Source organism: Pristiophorus japonicus, chromosome 12 (assembly GCF_044704955.1).
Source record: "Pristiophorus japonicus isolate sPriJap1 chromosome 12, sPriJap1.hap1, whole genome shotgun sequence".
In the NCBI taxonomy this organism is placed as follows: Eukaryota; Metazoa; Chordata; class Chondrichthyes; family Pristiophoridae; genus Pristiophorus; species Pristiophorus japonicus.
The window spans coordinates 51,301,081-51,329,071 of NC_091988.1; the positions used below are offsets into that span (position 1 = coordinate 51,301,081).

Sequence of the window (27,991 nt, forward strand, 5' to 3'; positions counted from 1 at the left end):
ACCTTTTGCTTCTTGGCTATATTCGTATCTATGTTGCCACCAACTGTTTTCTAAAACACATGTAATGCTGCTGTGTTACTGCATAAACCGTACCTCTCTTTTGTTAAAGATGCTGTTGTTGACCAGGGGAAAATAATCTTGTCTTCTCCATGAAAGACTGTAATCACTTCAGTCGATACTTCCACTTTTACATCCATTTTGTTGTTCACAATTCCAAACTTTCCAAAGTATGTGTTTATTTTCTTGTTATTTTCTATTTTCTTCTCTCCAATTAACTGTCCATTTACCACAAAGCCTGCACATAAATTTAACACACATTAATTAATGTTAATCAATTGTAAAATGTCAAATTAAAATCTGCACAGTCACTTTTTCATAAAAATAAATGTAAAGAGCCGGTTATAGGGGGGAGTAAGCAAACTGGTGAACTTATGGAACAGCTGAATTGTTGATACATGTACGTCTCAAATGTTAATAGCTGAGAAAAAGAAGGAAATGCTCAGAATGGGATGCAACAATTTAGTTATGTTGTTATGGGGAATCTCCCGCCACACCACCTATGTCATTTATTGAAAAGCTCCTTTTGATATATTAACTAAGTTCACAAAAAATGTATAAAATAATTGCAAATGCTGGAAATCCAAAATCAAAACAAAACAATGGAAACACGCAGCTCGGTAAGTTCTAACGAAGGGTTATACACCCAAAATGGCGACACCTATCTTGTCTCTTTTTAGAGTGTCCTAGGCCCAAACAGCTTCAGGAGCTTCATCAATGACCTTCCCTCCATCATAAGGTCAGAAGTGCAGATGTTTGCTGATGATTGCACAGTTTTCAGTTCCACTCACAACTCCTCAGATAATGATGCAGTCCTTGTTCCTGCAGCAAGACCTGGACAATATTCAGGCTTGGGCCGATAGGTGGCAAGTAACATTCACACCACACTAGTGCCAGGCAATGACCATCTCCAACAAGAGGTAAGGAATAACCACCTTCCCTTGACATTAATAGAATCATAGAATTTTACAGTACGGAAGGAGGTATTTCGGCCCATCGTGTCCACGCTGTCCGCCTAAGAGCCATCCAGCCTAATCCTACTTTCCAGCTCTTGGTCCATAGCCCTGTAGTTTATTGCACTTTAAGTGCACATCCAAGTATCTTTTAAATGTGGTGAGAGTTCCTGCCTCTCCTACCCTTTCAGGCAGTGAGTTCCAGACCCCTCAACCACCCTCTAAGTGAAGAAATTTCCCCTCATATCTCCTCTAAACTTCACCCCAATTACTTGAAATCTATGCCCCCTGGTTGTTGACCCTTCTGCTAAGGCAAACAGATCCTTCCTATCCACTCTATCCAGGCCCCTTATAATTCTATACACCTCAATCAGGTCTCCCCTTAGCCTCCTCTGTCAAAAGAAAACAGACCCAGCATCTCCAATCTTTCCTCATAGCCAAAATTCTCCAGTCCAGGCAACATTTTTGTAAATCTGCTCTGCACCCTTTCCAGTGTAATCACATCTTTCCTGTAATGTGGTGCCCAGAACTGCACACAGTACTCCAGCTGCGGCCTGACCAGTGTTTTATACAGTTCAAGCATAACCTCCTTGCTCTTGTATTCCATGCCTCGACAAATAAAGGCAAGTATTCCATTTGCCTTCTTAACCACCTTATCTACCTGGCTTGCTGCCGTCAGGGATCTGTGGACCTGCACTCCAAGGTCCTTTTGTTCCTCTACGCTTTTCAGTATCATACCATTTACTGTGTATTCCCTTGCCTTATTAGACCTCCCCAAATGCATTACCTCACACTTATCCGGATTGAATTCCATTTGCCATTGTTCTGCCCACCTGACCAGTACTTCCTGCACGGCCTATTTTAGTGTCATCTGCAAACTTCTTAATCATACCCCCAACAGTTAAGTCCAAGTCATTGATATATACCACAAAAAGCAAGGGACCCAGCACTGAGCCCTGCAGAACCCCACTGGATATAGGCCTCCAGTCACAAAAACATCCATCAACCATTATCCTTTGCTTCCTGTCTCCGAGTCAATTTTGGATCCAACTTGCCATGGACTATCCCATGGGCTATTACATTCGTGACCAGTCTGCTACGGTCACCTTATCAAAAGCTTTGCTAAAATCCATAAACACTATATCATACGCAATGCCCTCATCGACGCTCCTGGTTACCTCCTCGAAAAATTCAATCAAGTTAGTCAGACACGACTTTCTCTTGACAAATCCATGCTGACTGTCCTTGATTAATCCATGTCTTCCCAAATGAAGATTTATCCTGTCCATCAGGATTTTTGCCAATAATTTTACCACCACTGGGGTTAGGCTGACTGGCCTGTAATTACTCGGTCTATCTCTTTCTCCCTTTTTAAACAAAGGTACAACATTAGCAGTCCTCCAGTCCTCTGGCACCACACCTGTAGTCAGAGAGGATTGGAAAATGATGGTCAGAGCCTCTGCTATTTCCTCCTTTGCTTCTCTTAACAGCCTGGGGTACAGTTCATCCAGGCCTGGCGATTTTCTACTTTCAAAGCTGCTAAGCCCCTTAATACTTCCTCTCTCAATATGTTAATCTCGTCTAATATTTCACACTCCTCCTACTTCATTCAAAGTCTGCATTGCCTCTCTCTTTTGTGAAAACGGATGCAAAGTATTCATTAAGAATCATACCAACGTCTTCGCCTCTACACACACATTTCTTTTATGGTCTCTAATAGGCCCCACTCTTTCTCTAGTTATCCTTTTGCTCTTAATGTACTTATAAAAGATTTTTTGGGTTTTCCCTGACTTTACTTGCCAACATTCTTTCATACTCTCTCTTTGCTTTCCTGATATCTTTTTTATTTGCACCCCTGCACTTCTTATACTCCTCTCGAGTTTCTGCAGTGTTGAGCTCCTGGTATCTGTCATAAGCTTCCCTTTTTTTCTTTATCTTACCTGTATGTCCCTTGACATCCAGGAGGCTCTAGATTTGTTAGCCCCACCCTTTTCTTTTAAGGGAACATACTTGCTCTGAACCCTCAAGATCTCCTCCTTGAATGCCTCCCACTGCTCTGACACTGATCAAATAGCCATTTCTAGTCCACTTTGGCCAAATCCCATCTCAGCTCAGCAAAATTAGCTTAACCCCAATCGAGAACTTTTATTCGTGGTCCCCCTTTGTCCTTTTCCATAACTACCCTAAATCTTACTGAATTATGATCACTAGCAGCAAAATGCTTTCCCACTGATACCCCTTCCACCTGCCCCTCTTCATTCCCCAAAACCAAGTCCAAAACCACCCCCTGCCTTGTTGGATTTGTTACATACTGGCAAAAGAAGTTCTCCTGAATGCATTTTAGAAATTCTGCACCCTCTGTACCATTCACACTACCTTTTTCCCAGTTAATATTGGGGTAGTTGAAATCCCCCACTATTACAGCTCTATAGTTTTTGCACTTCGCAGCAATTTGCCCACATATTTATTCTTCTATCTCCCTTTGACTGCTTGGGGGTCTATAGTACACTCCCCGTAGTGTGATCGCCCCTTTTTTGTTCTTTAATTCAACCCATATGGCTTCATTTGATGACCCCTCTAACATATTCAATGGCATTACTATCATTGAATCCCCCACCATCAACAGCCTTTCACTGGATGTGGCGTCGATGCACTGTGGCTGCAGTGTGTACCATCTACAAGATGCACTGCAGCTACTCACCAAGGCTTCTTCGGCAGCACCTCCCAAACCGCAACCTCTACCACCTAGAAGGACAAGGGCAGCAGGCGCATGGGAACACCATCACCTCTCAAGTTCCCCTTCAAGTTACACCATCCTGACTTGGAAATATATCATCATTCCTTCATCGTCGCTGGGTCAAGATCCCGGAATTTCCTATCTAACAGTACTCTGGGAGTAATTTCACCACATGGACTGCAGCGGTTCAAGAAGGCAACCCACCACCGCCTTCTCAAGGACAATTAGGGATGGGCAATCCATGCTGGCCTTGCCAGCGACGCCACATCCAGTGAAATGAATAAAAAAAGATGCTGATCTGCTGTGTATTTCTAGTGTTTTCCGGTTTTGTATGAAAAACAGACAATATTTCCTCTGAAAGTAACAAAGTACTGTGGAAACTTTCCTTATCGACACTGTAAATAATATATAAATGCATAACACTTTGAATTATATTTTTTGTATTCAACTAAAATGCATGGATACTTATGCCTTTTCTATAAAATTGTTACTGTGATACAAAGCAGTTGATAAACAGTACATATAATAAATTCTTACAACACAAACTGGGTCCAATTGATTATAAATCTACAATGTTTTGAGTCTCGATAAGGACAATAAGCATGATAGGGATTCAGTGAAGTGGCCATAATGTCAAGGTACATATTGCAGATATAAGAAGACCCTACCCAATGTCCTTTATTGCTGGAAGGCTACTTCAGAGAGCCTATGAGTAAAAGTGAGGGGAAATAATGAAGAAAGTTGTGGGGAGTGGATACATCAAGTGAATTATCCATAAGATTTGTTTGAAACAGAAGTGCACTTAGAAAGGCCACTTCATAAAGTTAGAAGCATTACACTGGACTGTCAATTCAAAAGACTGCTTCAAATCCTGGCCCTATCTATTAGTTAAGTTAAAATGTGGAAAAGCACCATAATAAATCTAAGGCTTTGATTTTGTACACCTCTCACTACAAATAACAACTATGTTGTTATATCCTCGTCTTTTCTCTCTTTCAATCCCTAAAAATGTTTTGATCAGATCTTCCTTTATCAGCCAGCAATGTGGGTAGATCAAACAGTAGACTGCCAGAATGGGCAGCTTTAATGTCACTGTATGACCTGTTGACTCAAGGTACGTTTCTGTTTGGTAGCAATGCACAGTTATTTTTCCTTCCTTATGACAGCTTGAGACACAGTATTCACCTACCTGTATATGGATCCGTGACCAGATTTAGAATTGCGCCTGGTTTCCCATCAATGTTGAAACAAATGGCATCATTGCGATTGTTCATTGAAATGATAAAATGAGGATCGCTGTCAACTTGAAAAAGATATCAAAGTTTTACAACATTTAAATAATTGCCACAACATTTAAATTATTGCCACCTTTATATAAAATAAGTTTTGAGTCCAGGAACTTCAGCTTCACATATTGTTACAGATGCAAAACAATCTTGAAAGAAAGCCAATCATTTCCTGATGCTTTTTCTGAATTTTGGAGGGAGCCAGAGTTTAACAAACGATTACCCTGTAATGAATCTCATGATGTGTTTAAGAAGAATTGGCCTCTAATTGACCTTCGGTATTAACAGCAATTAAACTGTGTGGCCTAAAAGACACGGTTCTCTTTAGCAGCAGAATAATGCATATGCTCTTGTCTAATAGATAAAAATACATTTAAAATATTGAATTTGATGCTCTATACATAACTTACTCCATAATTCTGTAAATTTAATGATATACATATTTATTGAATACAAGAACCGTACCAATAATTAGATCATTTTTTTACAACAATGAGACATTCAAAAGGTATGTGATAGAGAGTATATTATGTTTGTTTTTAAAAGGGAGTGATATGTGCTATATCACCTCAAGCTAAGACTGGAAGCAAGTCTTCCTCAATTCCGAGAGACTGCCTATAATGATGATGATGATCACAGTTAGTGGTGTATCAAATTACATTGCTTTCTCTTGTGATTTTTTTTTACCCCTTTTCTTTCACCACCTCCTTTCCTCAAGATGTTGACCCTCAGGGCCTTGGTTCCACAGTTGTCATTTGTTCTCTGGCACTTCGCCTAAGTAGTCTTTCGCCACACGTGGGTCAAGAACGTGCCTCCAGTTTCTAGTTAAGTTCACTGGATAGCGATCATGACTGCTTCATTTTCCCTTCCTTAGTGCAGCCGTGCTGAAGTTAATTTAGCACCATAGATTGAAACGGAGAACTTCTGGTCCGTATGGCTTAGATGTGCAATGCTTTTAGTAAATAAGTGATCAGGGCACTGTGTCAAATATTAATCTAAGTAAAGATCATTATTCTATGATTTGTCTGTATTTGATCTTATTTCTTAAATATAGAAGCACATTGAATTACTTTTTTTTTTAATATGACAACCAGAATATGAAGGTTGTAATATCATAAACACGATCTTTTTCAGTCAGCTCCAAATTTATCATAATTGTGTTCCGACAACCATAAAATAGGTTAACCAGGCAACCTACTAGATAGATAATCAAGTACTGAGAACAAATGGGTTCAATTTAAAAACCATTCTCAAACATGTATGCCATGTATGTCCCAATGGTTAAAAGAAAGGCACATGACAAAATCGTGATTATGGTTGACCAGGAATGTGCAAAGACAACTCAGGTTGAAACAAAAGGCATTCTACACACTTAAGGCATTTAACTCAGCAGAGCAGGGAAATGTATCGCATACAATTGAAGGAGACAAAAACATCCAGAATAGTAGCCAAGATATCTCTGAAAATGAAGATGGTGCGAAATTGTGATAGTTGAAATGTCAAAAGACTATTAAAGGACCTTATAGAGCCAACAAAGATTACTGTAGGACAGATTCAAATTGTTTCTCAAGCTATGAAGAACTGCTAAATTATTACTTTGCATCAGATGATGCTTGTGTTCCAGATTGGAGTCTGGGGGAGGTTACTCTGCATTGAATAGCATTATTAATGTTAAAATAGATCGTGATGTCATCTTGATTGGATTAGGAAAGCTCAAAATTGATATTATCCGGACTTGGAACCTATCTATCCAATGGTGATTAAAGAGATAGGATTGGTAATTTGTGAACCCCATAACCATATCTTCAATAGTTCAATAGTGCCAGGGACAAAGTTCCCCCAGACTGGAAGCTAAGTCGTGCAGTCCCTAATTTTGAAAAAGGGGGAAAGAATCAGAGCCAGGCAATTACAGGCCCATCAGCCAGACATCCATTATTGGGAAGGGGTTGGAAGGGATCAGAAGAGATGCCCTTGATGATCATTGGGAAGGGGGAGGGGGCCATTAGAAATTTACAACATGGCTTCCAAAAAAATAGGTTATGCCATACAAATTTGGTATAGTTGTTGAGAAAGTTACTAGATTATTGACTGAGGGATATCCAGAAGACATTGTTTATCTGGACTTTCAGAAAACCTTTAAGGAATTTCACACTGGCATCAGTAGGGATTTGAAATGCTGGATATGAATTAGCTCCAATCCCACAGCCAAAAAGTTGTAGTTAATGAATGTGGTTCAGTCTGGAGGTACGTTACTTGTGCTATCCCCCAGGGATCAGTCCTGGATCCACTACTGTTCACTGTCTTTATCAATGACCTGGACAGGGGTGTTGGGAGTATGGTGAGTAAGTTTGTGGATGACACCAAAATCTGTGCAAGGCTTAACTCAGTGGAGTAGTGCAATCAAATGCAAAAAGATTTAGAAATGCAAGGGGAGCAGACCATATTGCCAAATGGCTTTTAATCTAGATAAATGCAGTGACATGCATCTTGGCAGGGCCAACACTGAATATACGTATCATTTAAAGGGAATACAGATGGAGAAAGAAAATGATTTTGCTGTTATTGAGCAGAGATCACTGAAGGCTCATGACCCGATGTAGAAAACTTGTAACTAAAGCTAAGGGTATTGGGTTGTATTAATAAACCATGCAATATAAATCAAAGGGTACCAATTTGTCACTATATAGATCGCTGGTCAGATCGCATCTGGAGTACTGTGCCCAGTTTTAATTCCCCAAGTAGTGGGTGATATAGTGGCCTTGGAAAAGGTACAGAGGAGAGCTACAAAAATGATAGCTTAAAGAACCTCCGCTACTGAGGCTCCAGGACCTTGGTCTATTTACTTTAAAGCAGCGTAGTCTTAGAGGTCTATAAAATAATAAAAGGGCTGGAAAGCATCAATATTGATAGATTATTCCAGTTTAACAGATTGGGCAGACATGTTTAAATTTTTAAGAGCAAGAATAGACTGGATGTTAGGCAGTTCTTCTTTTCTCAAAGACTAGACTCCAGAATATGTTGACAGCTGGAGGGTGATGACTATTGGTATGCCTTCAAGAAGGAGCTGGACCGATTCTTGACTGGGGCAGAGATCGCATCATTTCAAAGGCAAGTCTTTATAGGTAAGACTCCTTCCATGTGATCTCCTAGGCTGAGGGAGTAGGAGTGAAATTTTCCCAGAGAACTTTTCCCTTATTGAACATGGTTTTTTTTCTGTTTTTTATCTCTCCCAGGAGATTACATGGCTGCGAGGGTGGAGGAAGGGAGGAAGAGTTTAGTCATGATGCTCCAGTCAACATGAGTGTGGGCAGGCTTGATGGACCAGCTGGTCTTTTTCTTTTGGATGTTCGAATGTAAATGTACATGGTTGAAAGAAATATTAATACATTATATGAAACAATAAATGGTCAAGCTGTGTCTTACCATAAGTGTATCCATAACCTGTAGAGAAAAATAAAAATTATTGTGTAATCAAGTAACTAAAGTAGCTTAAGGTATTTCATCATTGAACATCACTGCTCTATCTTCTGGGTTACATGGGAATAAGTTTATTTATCAGCTGTGCCAATTAAAAAGATACTTGCTTTTGCAAGTAATTAAAGTAGTTACAGGTGATTTGTATTTGACAAGAAACTCTTGCATTTATTTAGCATTTGAATACATCTCTCAGACATCTCAAAATGAGATAAGATTTGATTTTAAAACTCACCAGGTACAGGAGGATTGTAATGTGATGGAGGAGCGTATTGTCTTTGAGGTTTTGCTGAAAAATACAGTAACATTTATTTATATAATTTTTTAAAAATCTGTGTCCCGCATGCATTCATAGAGCCAGGTTTAGTACATTCCTAAAATAATTATGTAATTTTTTTAAGTAGTTATTGCATTCTGCAACAACAACTTGTATTTATATAGTGCCGTTAACGTAGTAACATGTCCCAAGGCGCGTCAGAGTATTATAAGACAAAAAAAATTGACACGGAGCCACATAAGGAGGAATTAGGGCAGGTGACCAAAAGCTTAGTGAAAGAATTAGGTTTTAAGGAGTGTCTTAAAGGAGGAAAGAGAGGTAAAGATGCAGAGAGTTTAGGCAGGGAATTCTAGAGCTTCGGGCCTAGGTAACAGAAGGCATAGCCACCAGTGGTTGACTGATTATAACCAGAAATGGTCAAGAGGGCAGAATTAGTGCAGCGCAGATATCTCAAACATAGAAACATAGAAAATAGGTGCAGGAGTAGGTCATTCGGCCCTTCGAGCCTGCACCACCATTCAATTAGATCATGGCTGATCATTCACCTCAGTACCCCTTTCCTGCTTTCTCTCCATACCCCTTGATCCCTTTAGCCATAAGGGCCATATCTAACTCCCTCTTGAATATATCCAACAAGCTGGCATCAACAACTCTCTGCGGTAGAGATTTCCACAGGTTAACAACTCTCTGAATGAAGAAGTTTCTCCTCATCTCAGTCCTAAATGGCTTTCCCCTTATCCTTAGACTATGTCCCTGGTTCTGGACCTCCCCAACATTGAGAACATTCTTCCTGCATCTAACCTGTCCAGTCCCGTCAGAATTTTATATGTTTCTATGAGATCCCCTCTCATCCTTCTAAACTCCAGTGTATAAAGGCCCAGTTGATCCAATCTCTCCTCATATGTCAGTCCAGCCATCCCGGGAATCAGTATGGTGAACCTTCACTGCACTCCCTCAATAGCAAGAATGTCCTTCCTCAGATTAGGAGACCAAAACTGAATACAATATTCCAGGTGAGGCCTCACCAAGGCCCTGTACAACTGCAGTAAAACCTCCCTGCTCCTATACTCAAATCCCCTAGCTATGAAGGCCAACATACCATTTGCCTTCTTCACCGCCTGTTGTACCTGCATGCCACCTTTCAATGACTGATGTACCATGATACTCAGGTCTCATTGCACCTCCTCTTTTCCTAATCTGCCGCCATTCAGATAATATTCTGCCTTCGTGTTTTTGCCACAAAGTGGATAACCTCACATTTATCCACATTATACTGCATCTGCTATGTGTTTGCCCACTCGCCTAACCTGTCCAAGTCACCCTGCAGCCTCTTAGCATCCTCCTCACAGCTCACACTGCCACCCAGCTTAGTGTCGTTTGCAAACTTGGAGATATTACACTCAATTCCTTCATCCAAATCACTAATGTATATTGTAAATAGCTGGGGTCCCAGCACTAAGTCCTGCGGCACCCCACTAGTCACTGCCTGCCATTCTAAAAAGGGCCCGTTTATCCCGACTCTCAGTTTCCTGTCTGCCAACCAGTTCTCTATTCATGTCAGTACATTACCCCCAATAGCATGTGCCTTAATTTTGCACACCAATCTCTTGTGTGGAACCTTGTCAAAAGCCTTTTGAAAGTCCAAATAAATCACATCCACTGGTTCTCCCTTGTCCACTCTACTATTTACATCCTCAAGAAATTCTAGAAGATTTGTCAAGCATGATTTCCCTTTCATAAATCCATGCTGACTTGGACCGATCCTGTCATTGTTTTCCAAATGTGCTGCTATTTCATCTTTAATAATTGATTACAACATTTTCCCCACTACTGATGTCAGGCTAGCGGTCTATAATTACCCATTTTCTCTCTCCCTTCTTTCTTAAAAAGTGGTGTTACATTAGCTACCCTCCAGTCCATAGGAACTGATCCAGAGTCGATAAGCTGTTGGAAAATGATCACCAATGCATCCACTATTTCTAGGGCCACTTCCTTAAGTACTCTGGGATGCAGACTATCAGGCCCCGGGGATCTATCGGCCTTCAATCCCATCAATTCCCCTAACGCAATTTCCCGCCTAATAAGGATTTCCTTCAGTTCCTCCTTCTCACTGGACCCTCGGTCCCCTAATATTTCCTGAAGGTTATTTGTGTCTTCCTTCGTGAAGACATCTCGGGGGTTGGGAGGGTGGGAGATTGCAGAGCTAGGGAGGAGCAAGGCCATGGAGGATTTGAAAACAAGGATGAGAATTTTGAAATCAAGGCATTGCTTAACCGGGAGCCAATGTTGGTCAGTGAGCACAGGGATGATGGGTGAGTGGGATTTTGTGCGAGTTAGGACGTAGACAGCCGAGTTTTGGATGACCTCAAGTTTGCGTAGGGTATAATGTTCTAAGTGGAATTATTAGCTGTATATAGTTTGATAGCTTGGGAATAGCTGTTAGAATTGTATGATCAATTTGATTGGTTAGTTTTGTGACAACTCATGGTTCATTGGCATCACATCTAAAAGTGTGGCTCAGAGACATCATACCTCAAAAGTCTAATATCTTTAAAACATCTGCCCAATCTGTTAAACTGAAATAATCGATCAATATTGATGCTATCCAGCCCATTTATTATTTTATAGATCTCTATCAGTTCACTCTAAGACTACACTGCTTTAAAGTAAATAGACCAAGGACCTTGAGCCTAACTGAGTAGCAGAGGTTCTTTAAGCTGGAACAAAAAAAAAATGATTGTTTCAAAGAACCATTTATTTGTTAAGTTACCAATTAAGTTTCTGATTGATTAAATGTAAATGAACCAAAACAGTTCCCTTCACTTGGCAGGTGGCTAATGGCAACAATGAGAAATTGAAGGAACAATTTCCACCCCACGCTGCAATTCATAACCAGCAAGTACCACAAAATGGACTGATCAAATTGATCAACAATTTTCTTTGTGGTGTTTTTTTTCTGACCTCACTGCACTCTATACAGCTAACAAATCAATTGATAACATTATATAATTTTGAATGTATTTATTAATGCTTGTCTCCAAATACTTTCTTCCCCTCTTCCACCAATACTATAATGCATCACATTAGGCTCCAAGGACAACCTCCTTCCCAATACTTTATCATTTCCACCCAACCAACTTCATACATAAGATATACAGCACAGAAACAGGCCATTCGGCCCAACCAGTCCATGTTCCCAATTTTAAAGTTACAAACTACCCGCGCATAAAACTCCTTCAGTCATGTAACGGATTACTATTCCTAGGAGTGATCACACAGCTAGGACTACTATGAATGTTTAAACTAATGTGTGTCTTCCCATCTCCTGCTGCCATGCTTCATCTGGCATTCTCATTCCCACTCCATAGGTATATTTTTTTCCTCTGGCATTCTGGCAGCTGATCCTCCTCCTTCTCCTGCTCACAGCGCTACCAGACCCAATCTTCCACACCTCGGTAAGTGAGGTGACAATCGCCTGAAATCACGGCTTCCTTCACAAATTTGACTCCAGACTGAGTTTCACATCTAATCACAGCTTAAAAAATGCTAAACTGTATCCATTACCATTCCAAATAAACCATTCAAACTATCAAAGCAATTTTATTTTAACTACGCTTTCAACCCCTTTTCCACCACTGATGATTTGCTGTCTTCATTTGCTGAATTCCAGAAGTAGGACTTAGACAGCTAAAAGCACGGTCACCAATGATGGGGCCAAGGAGATGGCGGATGCACAATAAATGGCAGACCAGTTGAACAAATACTTTGGTTCTATCTTCACGAAGGAAAACATAAATAACCTTCCGGAAGTACTAGGGGGCCGAGGGGCTAGTGAGAAGGAGGAACTGAAGGATATCCTTATTAGGCGGTAAATTGTGTTATGGAAATTGATGGGATTGAAGGCCGATAGATCCCTGGGGCCTGATAGTCTGCATCCCAGAGTACTTAAGGAAGTGGCCCTAGAAATAGTGGATACATTGGTGATCATTTTCCAGCAGTCTATCGACTCTGGATCAGTTCCTATGGACTGGAGGGTAGCTAATGTAACACCACTTTTTAAGAAAGGAGGGAGAGAGAAAACGGGTAATTATAGACCGCTAGCCTGACATCAGTAGTGGGGAAAATGTTGTAATCAATTATTAAAGATGAAATAGCAGCACATTTGGAAAAAAGTGACAGGATCGGTCCAAGTCAGCATGGATTTATGAAAGGGAAATCATGCTTGACAAATCTTCTGGAATTTTTTGAGGATGTAACTAGTAGAGTGGACAAGGGAGAACCAGTGGATGTGGTGTATTTGGACTTTCAAAAGGCTTTTGACAAGGTCACACACAAGAGATTGGTGTGCAAAATTAAGGCACATGCTATTGGGGGTAATGTACTGACATGGATAGAGAACTGGTTGGCAGACAGGAAGCAGAGAGTCGGGATAAACGGGTCCTTTTCAGAATGGCAGGCAGTGAATAGTGGGCTTAGTGCTGGGACCCCAGCTATTTACAATATACATTAATGATTTGGATGAAGGAATTGAGTGTAATATCTCTAAGTTTGCAGATGACACTAAACTGGGTGGCGGTGTGACCTGTGAGGGGGACGCTAAGAGGCTGCAGGGTGACTTGGACAGGTTAGGTGAGTGGGCAAATACATGGCAGATGCAGTAATAATGTGGATAAATGTAAGGTTATCCACTTTGGGGGCAGAAACACGAAGGCAGAATATTATCTGAATGGCAGCAGATTAGGGAAAAGGGAGGTGCAGCGAGACCTGGGTGTCATGGTACATCAGTCATTGAAAGTTGGCATACAGGTACAGTAGACGGTGAAGAAGGCAAATGGTATGTTGGCCTTCATAGCTAGGGGATTTGAGTAGAGGAGCAGGGAGGTCTTACTGTAGTTGTACAGGGCCTTGGTGAGGCCTCACCTGGAATATTGTGTTCAGTTTTGGTCTCCTAATCTGAGGAAGGACGTTCTTGCTATTGAGAGAGTGCAGTGAAGGTTCACCAGATTGATTCCCGGGATGGCAGGACTGACATATGAGGAGAGACTGAATTGACTGGGCCTTTATTCACTGGAGTTTAGAAGGATGAGAGGGGATCTCATCGAAACATATAAAATTCTGTCGGAACTGATAAGTTAGATGCAGGAAGAATGTTCCCAATGTTGGGGAAGTCCAGAACCAGGGGACACAGTCTGAGGATAAGGGGTAAGCCATTTAGGACTGAGATGAGAAGAAACTTCTTTACTCAGAGAGTTGTGAACCTGTGGAATTCATTACCGCAGAGAGTTGTTGATGCCAATTTGTTGGATACATCCAAGAGGGAGTTAGATTGTGGCTCTTACGGCTACAGGGATCAAGTGGTATGGAGAGAAAGCAGGAAAGGGGTAGTGAGGTGAATGATCAGCCATGATCTTATTGAATGGTGGTGCAGGCTCGAAGGGCTGAATAGCCTACTCCTGCACCTATTTTCTATGTTTCTATGAAGCAAGAGGTATGGGTATGTAGAATTCTCGTTGGGTTGAAGGATTGGAGAAGCTTACAGAGATAGGGAAGGGCGAGGCCAAGTAGTGATTTGAACACAAGGATGAGAATTTAAATTTAAGGTGTTGGATTTCACAAACTAATGTTTTTCAGCATGGACAGGGGTGTTTGGTGGAAGGGACTTGCTGCAGAATAGGATATATGCAGCAGAGTTTTTGATGAGCTGAAGCTTATTGGATGTAAAGGATGGGAGGCCATCCAGGACGATATACGAATAGTTGAATCTTGAGATCACAAAATCATTCATGAATGTTTCAGTAGCAGGTGGGCTGCGGCTGGGGCAAGGGCAGAGGGAAGGACCAGAGGTCTTAGTGATGGAGAGGATATGGTGTTGGAACTGCAGCCTGGGTCAAATAGGATGCCGAAGTTGTGATCAGTCTGGTTCAATCAGAGAAAATGGATGGGGTAAGGGCTAAAATTGGTGGCAAGGGTACAGAGCTGATGGTGGGGACTAACCTTCAGTCTTCCTATTGTTTAAATGAAGAAATTGTGGCTCATCCAAAAGTGGATTCCAGACAAGCAGTCTGACAACACATAGGCAGTGTAGTAGTCAAGATGTGATGGAGAGGTAGATCTGGGTGTTGTCGGCGTACATTTGGATCTTGACCCCATAGCTTTGGATAATGCCGCCAAGGGACAACATGTGGACGAGAAAGCGGCCAAGGATAGATCCTTGGAGAACTCCAGAGGTAATTGTGTGGGGGCAGGAGAAGCCTTTCCTGGAGATGTTCTGGCTATGATTGGAGAGGTAAGAATGGAATGAAGTGAGGGCAGTCCCACTGAGCTGGACAATGGAGAAGAAGCTTTGGAGGGATATGATCTATCCAACCTGTCAAAGCCTGCACAGAGTTCAAGAAGGATGAGGAAGGATAATGCACCACAGGCACTGAGGATGAAATTGATGTGTTGTGGCAGAGGCAGATTACTGATCGGAGAGATTCAAACATGGAGTTGTGGGAATGACAGGCATGGATTTGGGTGGTGATAACATGTTCAAGGACTTGAGGAAAGGGGCATTGGAGATGGGATGATTACAATGTCAGCTAGCATGGGGACCAAGAAGGGAAGCTGAGTTGTCAGCAGTTTAGTGGCAATAGTGTCGAGGGAGTAGGAAATTAATTTAGAGAGGGCATGAGGAGAGACAAAAGAGCAACTAGAGAAAGATGCTTGTTCAGAGGTAGGGCAGAGGGGTGACGTAGAGGAGGTTTGGCTTGGGAGACAAGGAGAAGGGAGGATGCTGAATGGATTATCTTAATGTTAGTGACAAGGTAAAGGGTTGATAGAGAAGAAATGCCACCTGGAGTTATCTTTGCTCTTCAGGCTTATCCTAGAGTAACAAACAGAAGAGAGCAAGGTCTGATAGAGCTTTATGGGGTTCAGCCAGATGTGATGGATGAAACAGTTGTGTATCAGATGTGCTCAAGACTGCACCCTTTGGACTTGAGACAGTGAAGATGGGGTTCATATCAGGAGGAACAACTCAGGCGGGAGACAGAAAGCGTGGGGACATGGGCATTGTCATGTATTCAACCAGCATTGTAACCCATGTATAATCTGACCTAAGTTGTACAGTGAGAACAATGACCACTAGGTAAGAGACACTCCTAACCTGGACCTTCAGGTATAAAAGGGGAAGCTCCACCCACCATCATCACTTGAGTGCTAAGGAATAAAGGACAGGTCACAGACTGACCTTCTCTCAAGCATGGGCCTCGTGTGCATTTGTACTGTATAGTGAGGACGTATCAATGGCGACGAGAAACTTGGATTTAAACCATGCAAGCATGGCCACTAGCAGAACAGATGAGAGGTACTGTGTTAAGGAATGGTTGTGACAGAGATTCAACAGTGTTAAAGCAGCACATAGTTCTCCAGGCAGACAAGGGCAGTCGGGCATGCCCCAACATGTAGTCAAACCCAGAGGGGGAGTTCGACAGAGACAATGGCAAGCTGAACGGCGATTCACGCCATTGCAAGGGACAATGCGGCCAGTAATGGGGCCATCAACATCTGTTAATGGCGCATTCAAGGACAGTCACAGGGGCAGTCAGGGACGATCGACTGGCAAGGGACCTTTTGTTTCAAACAACAGCTCATGTTGGAGGCGTGGAGGCACACACTCAGCCGGAGTTTGCAGAGATGAGCAAAATACCTGCAGAAATTGCAGAAGTGAACGCTGGGGGAAATCGCTGGAAGCTGAAGTTCAGCGAGTTCATGTGGAGCGCGTATACAGTTCATACACCAGGACGCCACCGATAATGATGAAAGTGCTCATCAATGGCATCCCAGTATCAATGGAGCTAGACACGGGGGCCAGCCAGTCCCTGATGGGTATCAAACAGTTCGAAAAGTTGTGGACGTCCAAGGCCAGGAGGCCAAAATTATCGCCGATTGACGCACATCTACGAACTTACACAAAGCAGATAATTCTGGTGCTAGGCAGCGCCACGGTAGTCGTGACCCACAAAGATTCGGAGAACAGGTTGCCACTCTGGATTGTCCCAGGGGACGGTCCCGCACTACTGGGGAGGAGTTGGCTTGCTGTCATGAACTGGAAATGGGGCGATGTCCATGCAATTTCCTCTGTGGAGCGAGTATCATGCTCACAAATTTGACTCATTATTTCAACCCGGCATCAGCACTTTCATGGGGGCCAAGGTAGTGATTCACATAAACCCGGACGCCAGGCCAGAACACCACAAGGCCAGAGCGGTGTCGTACGTGATGCGGGAAAAGATAGAAGGCGAATTGGACCGCCTGCTGAGGGAAGGCATCATCTCGTCAGTCGAATTCAATGAATGGGCGAGCCCGAATGTGCCGGTGCTCAAGGCGGATGGGTCGGTCAGGATATGTGGTGATTACAAAGCCCCCATCAATCGGGTGTCACTCCAAGACCAGTACCCGCTACCGAGAGCGGAGAACCTCTTTGCGACGCTATCCGGTGGCAAACTTTTTTCAAAATTGGACCTGACCTCAGCTTATATGACTCAGGAGCTGGCGAGTGAGTCGAAGAAGCTGACCACCATCACGACACACAAGGGGTTGTTTGAGTACAACAGATGTCCGTTCGGGATTCGCTCGGCCGCCGCTATCTTACAACGAAATATGGAAAGCCTCCTCAAGTCGATTCCAGGGACGGTGGTTTTTCAGGACAACATCCTCATCACGGGTTACGATACTGAAGAACACCTCCACAACCTGGAGGAGGTGCTACGCAGACTGGACCGGGTAGGGCTGCGACTGAAAAAGGCGAAATGCGTCTTCCTAGCTCCAGAGGTAGAATTCCTGAGGATGAGGGTAGCAGCAGACGGGATCAGCCCTACTGCGTCCAAGAAGGAAGCGATCCAGAGAGCACCCAGACTCCGTAACACGACGGAGCTGCGTTCGTTCCTGGGGCTCCTGAACTATTTTGGTAACTTTCTTCCCAAATTGAGCACGCTGCTAGAGTCGCTACACGTGCGCTCCTACGCAAAGGTCGCGAATGGGTCTGGGGGGACAGCCAGGAAAGGGCTTTTAATACAGCACGCAATTTGCTATGTTCCAACACTCTGTTAACACTATACGACCCATGTAAGAAACTTGTGTTAATGTGCAATGCATCATCCTATGGTGTCGGGTGTGTTTTGCAGCATGTCAATGTCAAGGGTCAGTTACAGCCGGTAGCTTATGCCTCCAGGAGTCTGTCCCAGGCAGAAAGGGGTTACGGGATGGTAGAAAAGGAGGCACTCGCATGTGTATATGCGGTAAAGAAAATGCACCAGTACCTGTTTGGCAGGAAATTTGAGCTGGAGACAGATCACAAACCCCTAACGTCCCTTTTGGCCGACAACAAGGCCATAAATGCAAACGCATCGGCCCGCATACAGAGGTGGGCACTCACATTAGCTGCCTATGACTACACAATTTGGCATAGACCGGTCACCGAAAACTGCGCCGATGCACTCAGCAGGCTCCCACTAACCACCACTGAGGGGGCTACCGAGCATGCTGCTGAGATGGTCATGGCTGTTGAAGCTTTCAGAAGCGAAGGCTCACCCGTGACAGCCTGTCAGATTAAAGTCTGGACAAATAGAGAAACGCTATTGTCTCTAGTCAAGAAATGTGTCCTGAATGGGGACTGGGCAGCCACGTACAGGGCAGGCCCTGAGGAATTTAAACCATTTCAAAGGCGCAGGGATGAACTCTCGGTTCAGGCCGATTGCCTACTGTGGGGAAACCGCGTAGTCAGGCCCCAGATGGGCAGAGAGGTGTTCATCAGCGAACTCCACAATGAGCACCCGGGCATTGTCATGATGAAGGCAATTGCCGGGTCACACATTTGGTGGCCAGGGATAGACGCAGATCTGGAACTTTGTGTTCGCAGGTGCAACATGTGTGCCCAGCTGGGCAATGCGCCCAGGGAAGCCACCCTTAGCCCCTGGCCATGGCCCACCAAGCCTTGGTCACGGATCCATGTGGACTACGCAGGTCCTTTCATGGGAAAAATGTTTTTGGTTGTAGTAGACGCCTACTCCAAATGGATCGAGTGTGTCATTTTAAATTCCACGGTAGAAAGTCTACGGGCAATGTTCGCCACCCACGGTCTACTGGACGTCTTGGTCAGTGACAATGGCCCGTGCTTCATAAGCACTGAATTCCAGGACTTCATGGCAGGCAATCGAATTAACCATGTCAGAACGGCACCTTTCAAGCCGGCCTCAAACGGCCAGGCAGAACGAGCAGTGCAGATAATCAAACAGGGGATGCTCAGAATCCAAGGGGGTTCCCTACAAACCCGCTTATCACGCCTCCTGTTGGCCTATAGATCTCGACCACACTCGCTCACAGGGGTTCCACCCGCAGAGCTGCTAATGAAAAGGACGCTCAAAACCCGGCTATCGCTTATACACCCCACCATGAAAGAAATTGTCGAGAGCAGGCGCCAGCCACAATATGACTACCATGACAGGAATGCGAGGGCGCGATGTATTGATGTACATAATCCTGTTTTTGTCCTCAACTACGCTGCAGGGCCCAAATAGCTTGCAGGCACTGTGATTGCCAAAGAGGGAAATAGGATTCTGGTAGTTAAACTTGCCAATGGACAAATCTGGCACAAACATGTGGATCAAACAAAAGGGAGGTTCAGCAACCCCATAGAAGAAGCAGGGGAAGAACACGATGTAGAGTTCACTCCACCACAGGTGACTGAACACCGGAACCAAAGGGAGGAGAGCCCAGTCACTGTGGGCAGTGTGGATAGGCCTGAGGCACCGCAAACAGCAGACACTCAGGCCAGCGACCAACAACCGGAGCCCCAACTCAGGCACTCTACAAGAGAGCGTAAACCACCAGAGAGACTTAACCTGTGATCCCAATAAGACTTTGGGGGGGAGGTGATGTCATGTATTCAACCAGCATTGTAACCCATGTATAATCTGACCTAAGTTGTACACTGTGAGAACAATGACCACTAGGCGGGAGACACTCCTAACCTGGACCTTCAGGTATAAAAGGGGAAACTCCACCCACCTTTATCACATGAGTGCTAAGGAAAAAAGGACAGGTCACAGACTGACCTTCTCTCAAGCATGGGTCTCGTGTGCATTTATACTGTATAGTAAGAACATATCAGGCATCAAAGGTGGACGAGAGGGAATGATTGAGCAAAGCAATAACTCCAGAGTATTGTGGTGAATGGAGGGCCAAGGGCTCTACCGGGGGTGTGAAACGTATGGCCTGCGAGCCAGATCTGATCTGCAGAACAGTTTGATCTGGCCCACATTCAGGGACATCGAGCGGGGCTGCAAGGCTTCATTCCGACTAAAGCCTAGAGCATTAAACTCAATTTTGGAGACCGGAGCTTTGTGACAGACAATCATATGAAACAAGCATAAAACATTTGTCTAACTAGCTGCCAATCAACACTGTGGGGAAAAACACACAAGCTAGGTTGAAACGAAGTTGCTCACGCTGAGATCAGAGCCGGGCCCCAGCCTGACTGCAGGTTTTCGGGACAGCTGCCAATTTAGAAGCAATCATAGATTTCCTGAGCTCACTTTGGGTGCAGCTGGGCTCAAGGCGCCCACATTGTCAGAACTGCAGAAACACTCGGCCAATCATTATCCTCTACAGGCTGACCACAGGTCCGATCTAAAGAAATTGGAACGTGCTTCTGAGACACTAACAGTGACATATAGTAGGACTTCGGGCCAATGATATGCCTGCAGATCTCAGAACTCGGCCAAAGATCTGTCACAACAGATGGGACTGATATTTGCATTGAGGTTTAGTAAAATATAGGAGTTCTAAACCAAATCTTTGCACAGAGCACGTAAGGCTAAAGTTTACATCATCAAATTCGAACATTTAATAAACACTCAAGTATCCAATAAATAGGCTAAATATTTTTTCTAACCTAAACATAATGTTTGATGGATTTGCCTGGCAGCAGAGCAATCTGAAGGTTACATTCCTATACCCATACATGTGTGAATAAAACAAAGGAACTAATTGTCCACCAAAGAAGTCCATAACAGTAATCATACTTACACCTGTGTAAGTATCCATGGTTCAGCAATTTAAGCTATTTATTCTGAGGAAATGAATATATTACTATGTCGGCATCAATTTACAACAATTACAACCCTGTTATCGCTGATTTCTGCAAGTTAAAAATCGACCCTAATGAGAAACAGAATTAGAGTCAAACCCAGTGATGCATAACAACGGAAGTGTGAGGCAGAGAGAAATACAGAAACAATGGAAGACAAATAAAGACAAGGAAACAAAAATAATTAGAAAGTAGAGACACAGTCACAGGAAGCCAGAGGCATTTTTTTCGGTGAGCAACAGCACAAGATATCAACATTATTGCATAATAATACATTGTGTGTTACTAGCATAATGTTTCTTTCATTATAAAACAATGTACCTACTTCTCGGGAACAAATTCATGAAATAATCAACTACTTTCAATAAAATTAAAACTCTTTGCTGCTTTTGAAGGTATTATGAAAGATCTTGATTTGTTCAGAATGTTATTCCTTGTAAAATTTGATTTTTTTTTTAATATGAACTTTGTTTCAGAAGTTACCTTTATTTTTGGGACCGCAGAGATCTTTAATTGACAATTAATTGATAAATCAAATCTGCACATTGTCAAAAAATGTAGCTTTTTAAATCAAACCTACACGCAATGTACTGACTGATATACAAGGTGAATGTGAATTGCAAAATCAAGACTTAATAAAGAGTAGTTTTATTGAAACATTACCGTCTTCCGATGGTTTGTCAGCCACAAAGGTGTCATTTGTTTCTTTCTCTGGTTTTGTGACAACCATTGATGTTAATGGTGTTACAAAGTTGTACTTGAGTGAAAGTTCCACGACTCTGTCCGTTATGTTTTGTTTCTCACTTGTGTTTGCATAAACCCTGAATGCAACAATCGAGAGCAATTAATTTTGTAACCTATTGTCATCCGTTACAGTAAATACTTGTGCTGCCATATAAACAAATGTTCCTGCCATTATTTTTAACTGTTTATGCAAGTTTTGTCTACAAGTAAGCAAAACAGATAAAACCACAATGATGATGAGCCATTTTGCAGCTGTGATAGCTAAAGTTTTAGAAAAGATAAAAGGGGAACGAAGGGTCAACAATCAAAACATTAACGTTTCTTTCAGGTGCTGATGAACTGTCTCTGTATGTGCAGCAATCACCTGTTTGAACTTTAATCACATTCTTATATTTTAATTTCTCAGACAGAAAACTCTTGCTACTTTACCTCTTCTCTAAGAGTTGTTGTATGGTCAAATAAGCCCACAGTCGCTCAGTAAAGTCACCAAAAATGTATTGCTGTTGTTGAGTAATATTTTCCACTTCTGATACCTTCACTTCAGCTTTTAGAGTCAGGATTTCATTGGCCTGTTGGAAAATTAAGGAGTTCGGCTAAAACTTGTAGTTCAAAATCATGAAAATAAATTACACTTAGTTCTTTGTTCCATGACATAAGCTCACAATTTGCAGTTAATTATGTTTTTAAAGAGACTGTTAATTTGTAACATTTCATTACTACGCATTAGGCATAAAGCACATGAATTATTTTAATCGATATGAACAACAAAGCCTGATAGGATTTATGTAATATATAATAAACAGATAGTATTTTATTACAATTTTGTGTTGATATGAAGTTTATAACTATCCTGTCCAACATTTATTGTTAACCAACACTACCGAAACAGATTACCTGGTTATTGATCTCATTGTTGGTTTTGATATCTTACTGTGTGCAAATTGGCTGCTGTGGTTGCCTGCATAACGACAGTAACTACACTTCGGCCTTTTGGCTAAGATCAAGTGTAGTATCTGTTCTTATCAGTTTAATATCCCCTATGGGGACATGATATTGAATTGATTTTTGGACAGGGAGCTGGATCAGGGGCTTGCCCCTCCACTCCATGCACCGACATGGTATTGCAATATTTCCAGGAACGGTGCAACTTCGCCTCTCGGCCTTTTGGCCTAAGATCAAATATATTGGCGCAAAGTGATCTTTGGCGTTAGAGTTGATCTGGAAAGAAATTGGACATAAAAAAAAAGTAACTACACTTCAAAAGCATATGAAGTAATTTGAGATTCCCAAGGACGTGAAAGTGCTTTCTTCTTGATGTAGTAACAGAGAGTGTGGATGAGGGTAGTGGGGTTGATGTTGTGTATCTGGACTTTCAAAAGGCGTTTGATAAAGTACCACATAATAGACCTGTTAGCAAAATTGAAGCCCGTGAGATTAAAGGGGCAGTGGCAACGTGGATATAAAATTGGCTAAGGTCAAGTGGTGAACGGTTGCTTTTCAGACTGGAATGAAGTGTCCCCCAGGGGTTGGTATTAGGACGACTGCTCTTTTCGATACATATTAATGACCTGGACTTGGATGCACAGGCCATAATTTCAAAGTTTGCAGATGATACGAAACTCACAAATTTAGTAAAAAGTGAGGAGAATAGTAACAGGCTATTTCATAGACAGACTGATGAAATGGGCAGGCACATGGCAGATGAAATGCAGAGAAAAAAGAAAGACATACATTTATATAGCACCTTTCACAACCACTGGATGTGTCAAAGTGCTTTACAACCAATGAAATGTAGCCATTGTTATAGGAAACATGGCAGCCAATTTGCACACAGCAAGCAGCAATGACCCGATAATCTGTTTTTTGGTTAGGTTGATTGAGGGATAAATATTGGCCAGGACACCAGGGATAACAACCCTACTCTTCTTTGAAATAGTGTCATGGGATCTTTTATGTCCACCTGAGAGACCAGACAGGGCCTCAGTTTAACATCTCACCCAAAAGACAGGACTCCCTCAGCACTGCAACATCAGCTCTTGTTGCTGGAGTGGGACTTGAACCCACAACCTTCTGATTCAGAGATGAGTGTGCAACCCACTGAGCCACAGCTGACACTTGTGTGGATTGATTCATTTGGAAGAATGAAGAGAGGCAATATAAACTAAATGGTACCATTTTAAAGGTGGGTGCAGGAACAGAGACCCGGGGGTGTAGTCACACAAGTCTTTGAAGGTGAAAGGACAAGTTGGGAAAGCTATTGAAAAGGCAGATATGATCCTTGGCTTTATTAATAGAGACACAGAGTACAAAAGCAAGGATGTTATACCAAACCTTTATAAAACACTGGTTAGGACCCAGCTGGATTATTGTGCCCAATTTTGGGCACCACATTTTGGAAGGATATCAAGGCCTTAGAGAGGATGCAAAGAAACTTTACCAGAACGATACCAGGGATGAAAGACTTCAATTTCGTGGAGAGACTAGAGATGCTCTCAGAGCAGAGAAGGTTAAGAGGATATTTGATGGAGAGTTTCAAAATGTTGAAGGGTTTTGATAGAATAAATAAGGATAAATTGTTGCCAGTGGCAGAAGGGTTACTAACCAGCGGACACACATTTAAAGAATTTGGAAAAAAAACAGAGGTGACCTGATGAAAAAAATGTTTCGATCTGGAATACATTGCCTGAAAGGTTGGAGAAAGCAGATTCAATAATAACTTTCAAAAGAGAATTGGATAAATACTTGAAAAGGAAAAATGTGGTCAGCTATGAGGAAAGAGCAGGGGAGTGGGACTAATTGGATCGCTCTTTCAAATAGCCGTCTCAGGTACGATGGGCCAAACAGCCTTCTGCGCTGTATCATTCTATGACTCTCTGAGATTTTTGTTAGGATAGTTGTTAGGACATCCTTACAGCTCCTAGAAAAAGTAATAGAAGCAGAATACATCATATCATTTAAAAATGAAGTAGATATTTATTTGAAAGAGAACATTTTTGAAAAGGAGAGGGAAATGGGATTAAGTGGAAAGCTCTTTCCAAGAACCGGCACAGGTACAATGGGCTAAATAATTTCCTGCTGCACTGTAATACTGTATTCTATGTTTCATCCAAAATGTAAATAAATGAATTGGAATAAGAGAGAGAATACTTACTGTTTGAGCAATGACCTCTGCTACGAGTGACTGCAGGTTATTGTCTGTAATCTTGCCAGCCACTACAATTTCAGACCCATCGTAATACTGTTTAAAATTGGCCTGTGTTAATTCTGAAATGGCATTCTCGGAGTATTGCAATTCAATATCCAAAAGCAAAGGATTTGCCACTTCATCATAAAAACCCTGTGAAAAAGAAATACTTAAATAGTTTCACAATCTTTCATAATAATTATAACATTGATTAGTGTTTCAGCTGGAAATTCCCATTCAAGTATAAGCTGAGGTCAGACTGCACTTGCAAGAATATTTACTCCTGATAGTAAGGATTTGCAAGTTTTTCTACTCAGTTTCTGCTCTCAAATGCACAGTAGGCATGCTAATGAAATGTTTATGGCTGTTAAAGCACCACAGCAGTCAAATATCTGTATTCTTGTCTGCAACACAAGGGAAGGTTCTGTAAGCTGCTGCATTCCTGGACAATGGAGGTGTTGTGTATAGAAGAACTCCACGAGGCTGAATACTGTGAGCTAAACTTAGTGTGACCTTAGTCTTCTTTATTACAACTCCAGAATGCCTAAACAACATGGCAGCCAACCTTTTATAGTGGCCCTGCACGTGTATGCAGGTGACCATTAGGACTCCAACAATCGCGCCCTCTGGTGGCAAGTATTACATAGTTACATACATAACAGGAGACTTCTCAATTGACCGTTGCAGTACTGAGATTCATGCTGTCGGCAGTGAGGGAAAGGAGGGTTGTTCTGTGTGGCACTGATGGGCACCCTCTACAGAACCAACAAGCTTGGCAAAAAATAGTTGATAGGATGAATACTGCTATGAAACCCAGATGCGCTGGCTCCAAATTTGTAAGGAGATGGTAGACCTGGAGAAAGCTGCCAAGGTAATGACTTCCTATGCCAAGTAACTGCCCCAAGTATGCACGCCCAATATCTTTCCTCATAATCGGTTACTCTATTACTGCTGTCCCATTCAAAGCATTCTTACCTTACAGTTCTTTGAGTGCTTACCATGCATGGCTATGCTGCAGCAGGGCACACAAACAAGCTGCAAGTGAAAGTGTCGTACTGAAATGTTATAAACAGCTTAACGCAGCAATTGCTTCCAACATAATCTAGCAGTATAATGCGTGTGTGAAAAGTGTACTTTACACATGAAATTTGGCACTGTTTGTTTATTTTGATATAGGTTCAGAATGGTAGCTGCTGGCTGAATCTCTCTTCTCTGTGTATTTGTGTCTAATAAAACACAACAACAAGGATAGCAATAAACGTTAACTCAAGGAAGGGAAATCCTGGCTGAGGCTACACTATTATTGAAGTGATATAGAGAAAGTCTGGTTCAAAGTCCTGCAGTTGGACTTATTTTTCAGATAAGATGTAAAATTGAAGCCTGATCTGTCTGTTCAGGTGGATGTAAAACTTCCTATGGTATTATTCAAAGAAGAGCATCCAAGCGACAATAAATGTGCCAGAAAGTGTGCAGCATCAGCCAGCCATTGCAGTACTAAACATGGCTGAATCAGCATAAGGAAGTTCAGGCTCACCTGAATCCCATGAGACTCCCACAAAAGCCCAGCAGCCCGTCAGTACATTTACTCTCGCAAACTACTGCGGATGCAGGGTATTCCCAGCATTTTCTGTTTTTGTTTTGGATTCCAGCATCCGCAGTATTTTGCTATAGTACATTTACTCTGTCCACTGGGGAAGTCATGGAATAGTCACACTAAAAATCAATCATAGTACCACCATGGCAAAGTGATTCTAAATACTTTAGCCGACCATCTCGAGCACTTATTGACACTTTTTGTATCAGTTATCTCAGCTGGCCACTCACAACTTCCTTGGTATGTTATACCCAAATGTTTTTGACAACCAGATATTAGAATGTGATGAATGGCTCAGAGAGGTGTAATTGGGTTCAGTATCTCTGTCTGTCTTCCTCTCAGGTAATAAAGGAATGTATAATTGTTAGCACATCGGAATAGCACAATATGGGCTCGATTGGAGCATAAACGCTGACATGGTTGGTTGGGCCGAGTGGCCTGTTTCTGTGCCATATATCCTATGTAATGTCACCACAGAACAAAAGAGTTGTAGACCCAGGCAGTGAATTCTCATTATCCAGCATTTTAATCCTTAGACTGGATGTTTTCTATTTGTGTGCATGTTTCTTTTATTGTTGGCTTCAGTCTTTTGAACCTTCTGGGCCAAGAGGATTGGAAAAGACTTCTCACTGGTAGACATAGACCAATGAAGGAACAGCTTTTTCCACCAATCAGAGAGCATTTTGTAGCAATTCTCTGGGAAGTTCAAAATAAACTGTAGAGCCAACTTTGGAGAGTGGAACAGTGCAGGAGATCACAGGGTCAAATGGCGGAGGAGATCGCCGAGGCAGCAGTGAGGCGAGCAATGGTGGAGCAAACCAGACCAGGTTGGGCGACAGAAGGACAGCAGATAGTAGTAGAGCAGGCCAGAAGTGGAGAGCACCACATGAAGCCAGAATGCAGGGGCGGAGATTTTGTGGGGGATCAGCGGGCACGATCGGTGACGGTTTGGGTGGGAAACTTTTTTTTCCCCAGCAGGTCGAGACTCCGGTGACACATACCTTTACCAAATGTCAGGCCTGTCAGCACTGTGCAGACCTGACATGCAGCAGCGGGGGAGGTCATTAGTGGCTTTTTTACAGCCATTTAACAATGTTTTTTCCCAGCTTTTTGAATTTGACAGGTCACCCATCGGTTTCCCCAGTGCCTAGACCTCGTCTGTGAAGCTGAGGTGGGAGGGTCAGTGGCCATTGAACCAGCTGATGAGTTGACAACTTCAAGTCAAATTAAAGCTCCCAGCTAACTGAGAAATGTTCTCTTAACCACTAGCTTTTCTAAATTGCATTTCCACTACAGATTCAGAATGCTGCAAGTCTTTACCAAGTCTCCATCCAATCTGACCTCATTGCCTCCACCACCATTGACAGATCGTGTCTGTCATCTTTACTTCATCTGACATCTATTCCATCAGCATGGGTGCCCTTGAAGCTCTCTCACCTTAGTCCTGAGAATCCCACCACGATCAGCCACAACACCAGCAGCACCAACAACATCAACCTTCTCCGCAATCAACTGATGTTGCACAGGACACAGGGCATTTGCACCCGAGCACATT

The 27,991-nt window shown here is 42.6% G+C and overlaps 1 protein-coding gene and 1 pseudogene across 1 annotated transcript in view; one reads left to right on the forward strand and one right to left on the reverse strand.

The window, feature by feature from the left end:
- The window catches only part of LOC139276763 (inter-alpha-trypsin inhibitor heavy chain H3-like), a 77,605-nt gene that overhangs the window by 12,708 nt on the left and 36,906 nt on the right, over positions 1-27,991 (reverse strand). Inside the window, 6 exon segments of the mRNA XM_070894772.1 lie at positions 94-295; positions 4,937-5,050; positions 5,808-5,816; positions 21,518-21,735; positions 22,088-22,227; positions 24,810-24,995. Of these exon segments, the coding sequence (XP_070750873.1) occupies positions 94-295; positions 4,937-5,050; positions 5,808-5,816; positions 21,518-21,735; positions 22,088-22,227; positions 24,810-24,995 (869 nt within the window).
- On the forward strand, positions 22,633-22,810 carry LOC139277884 (U2 spliceosomal RNA; annotated as a pseudogene).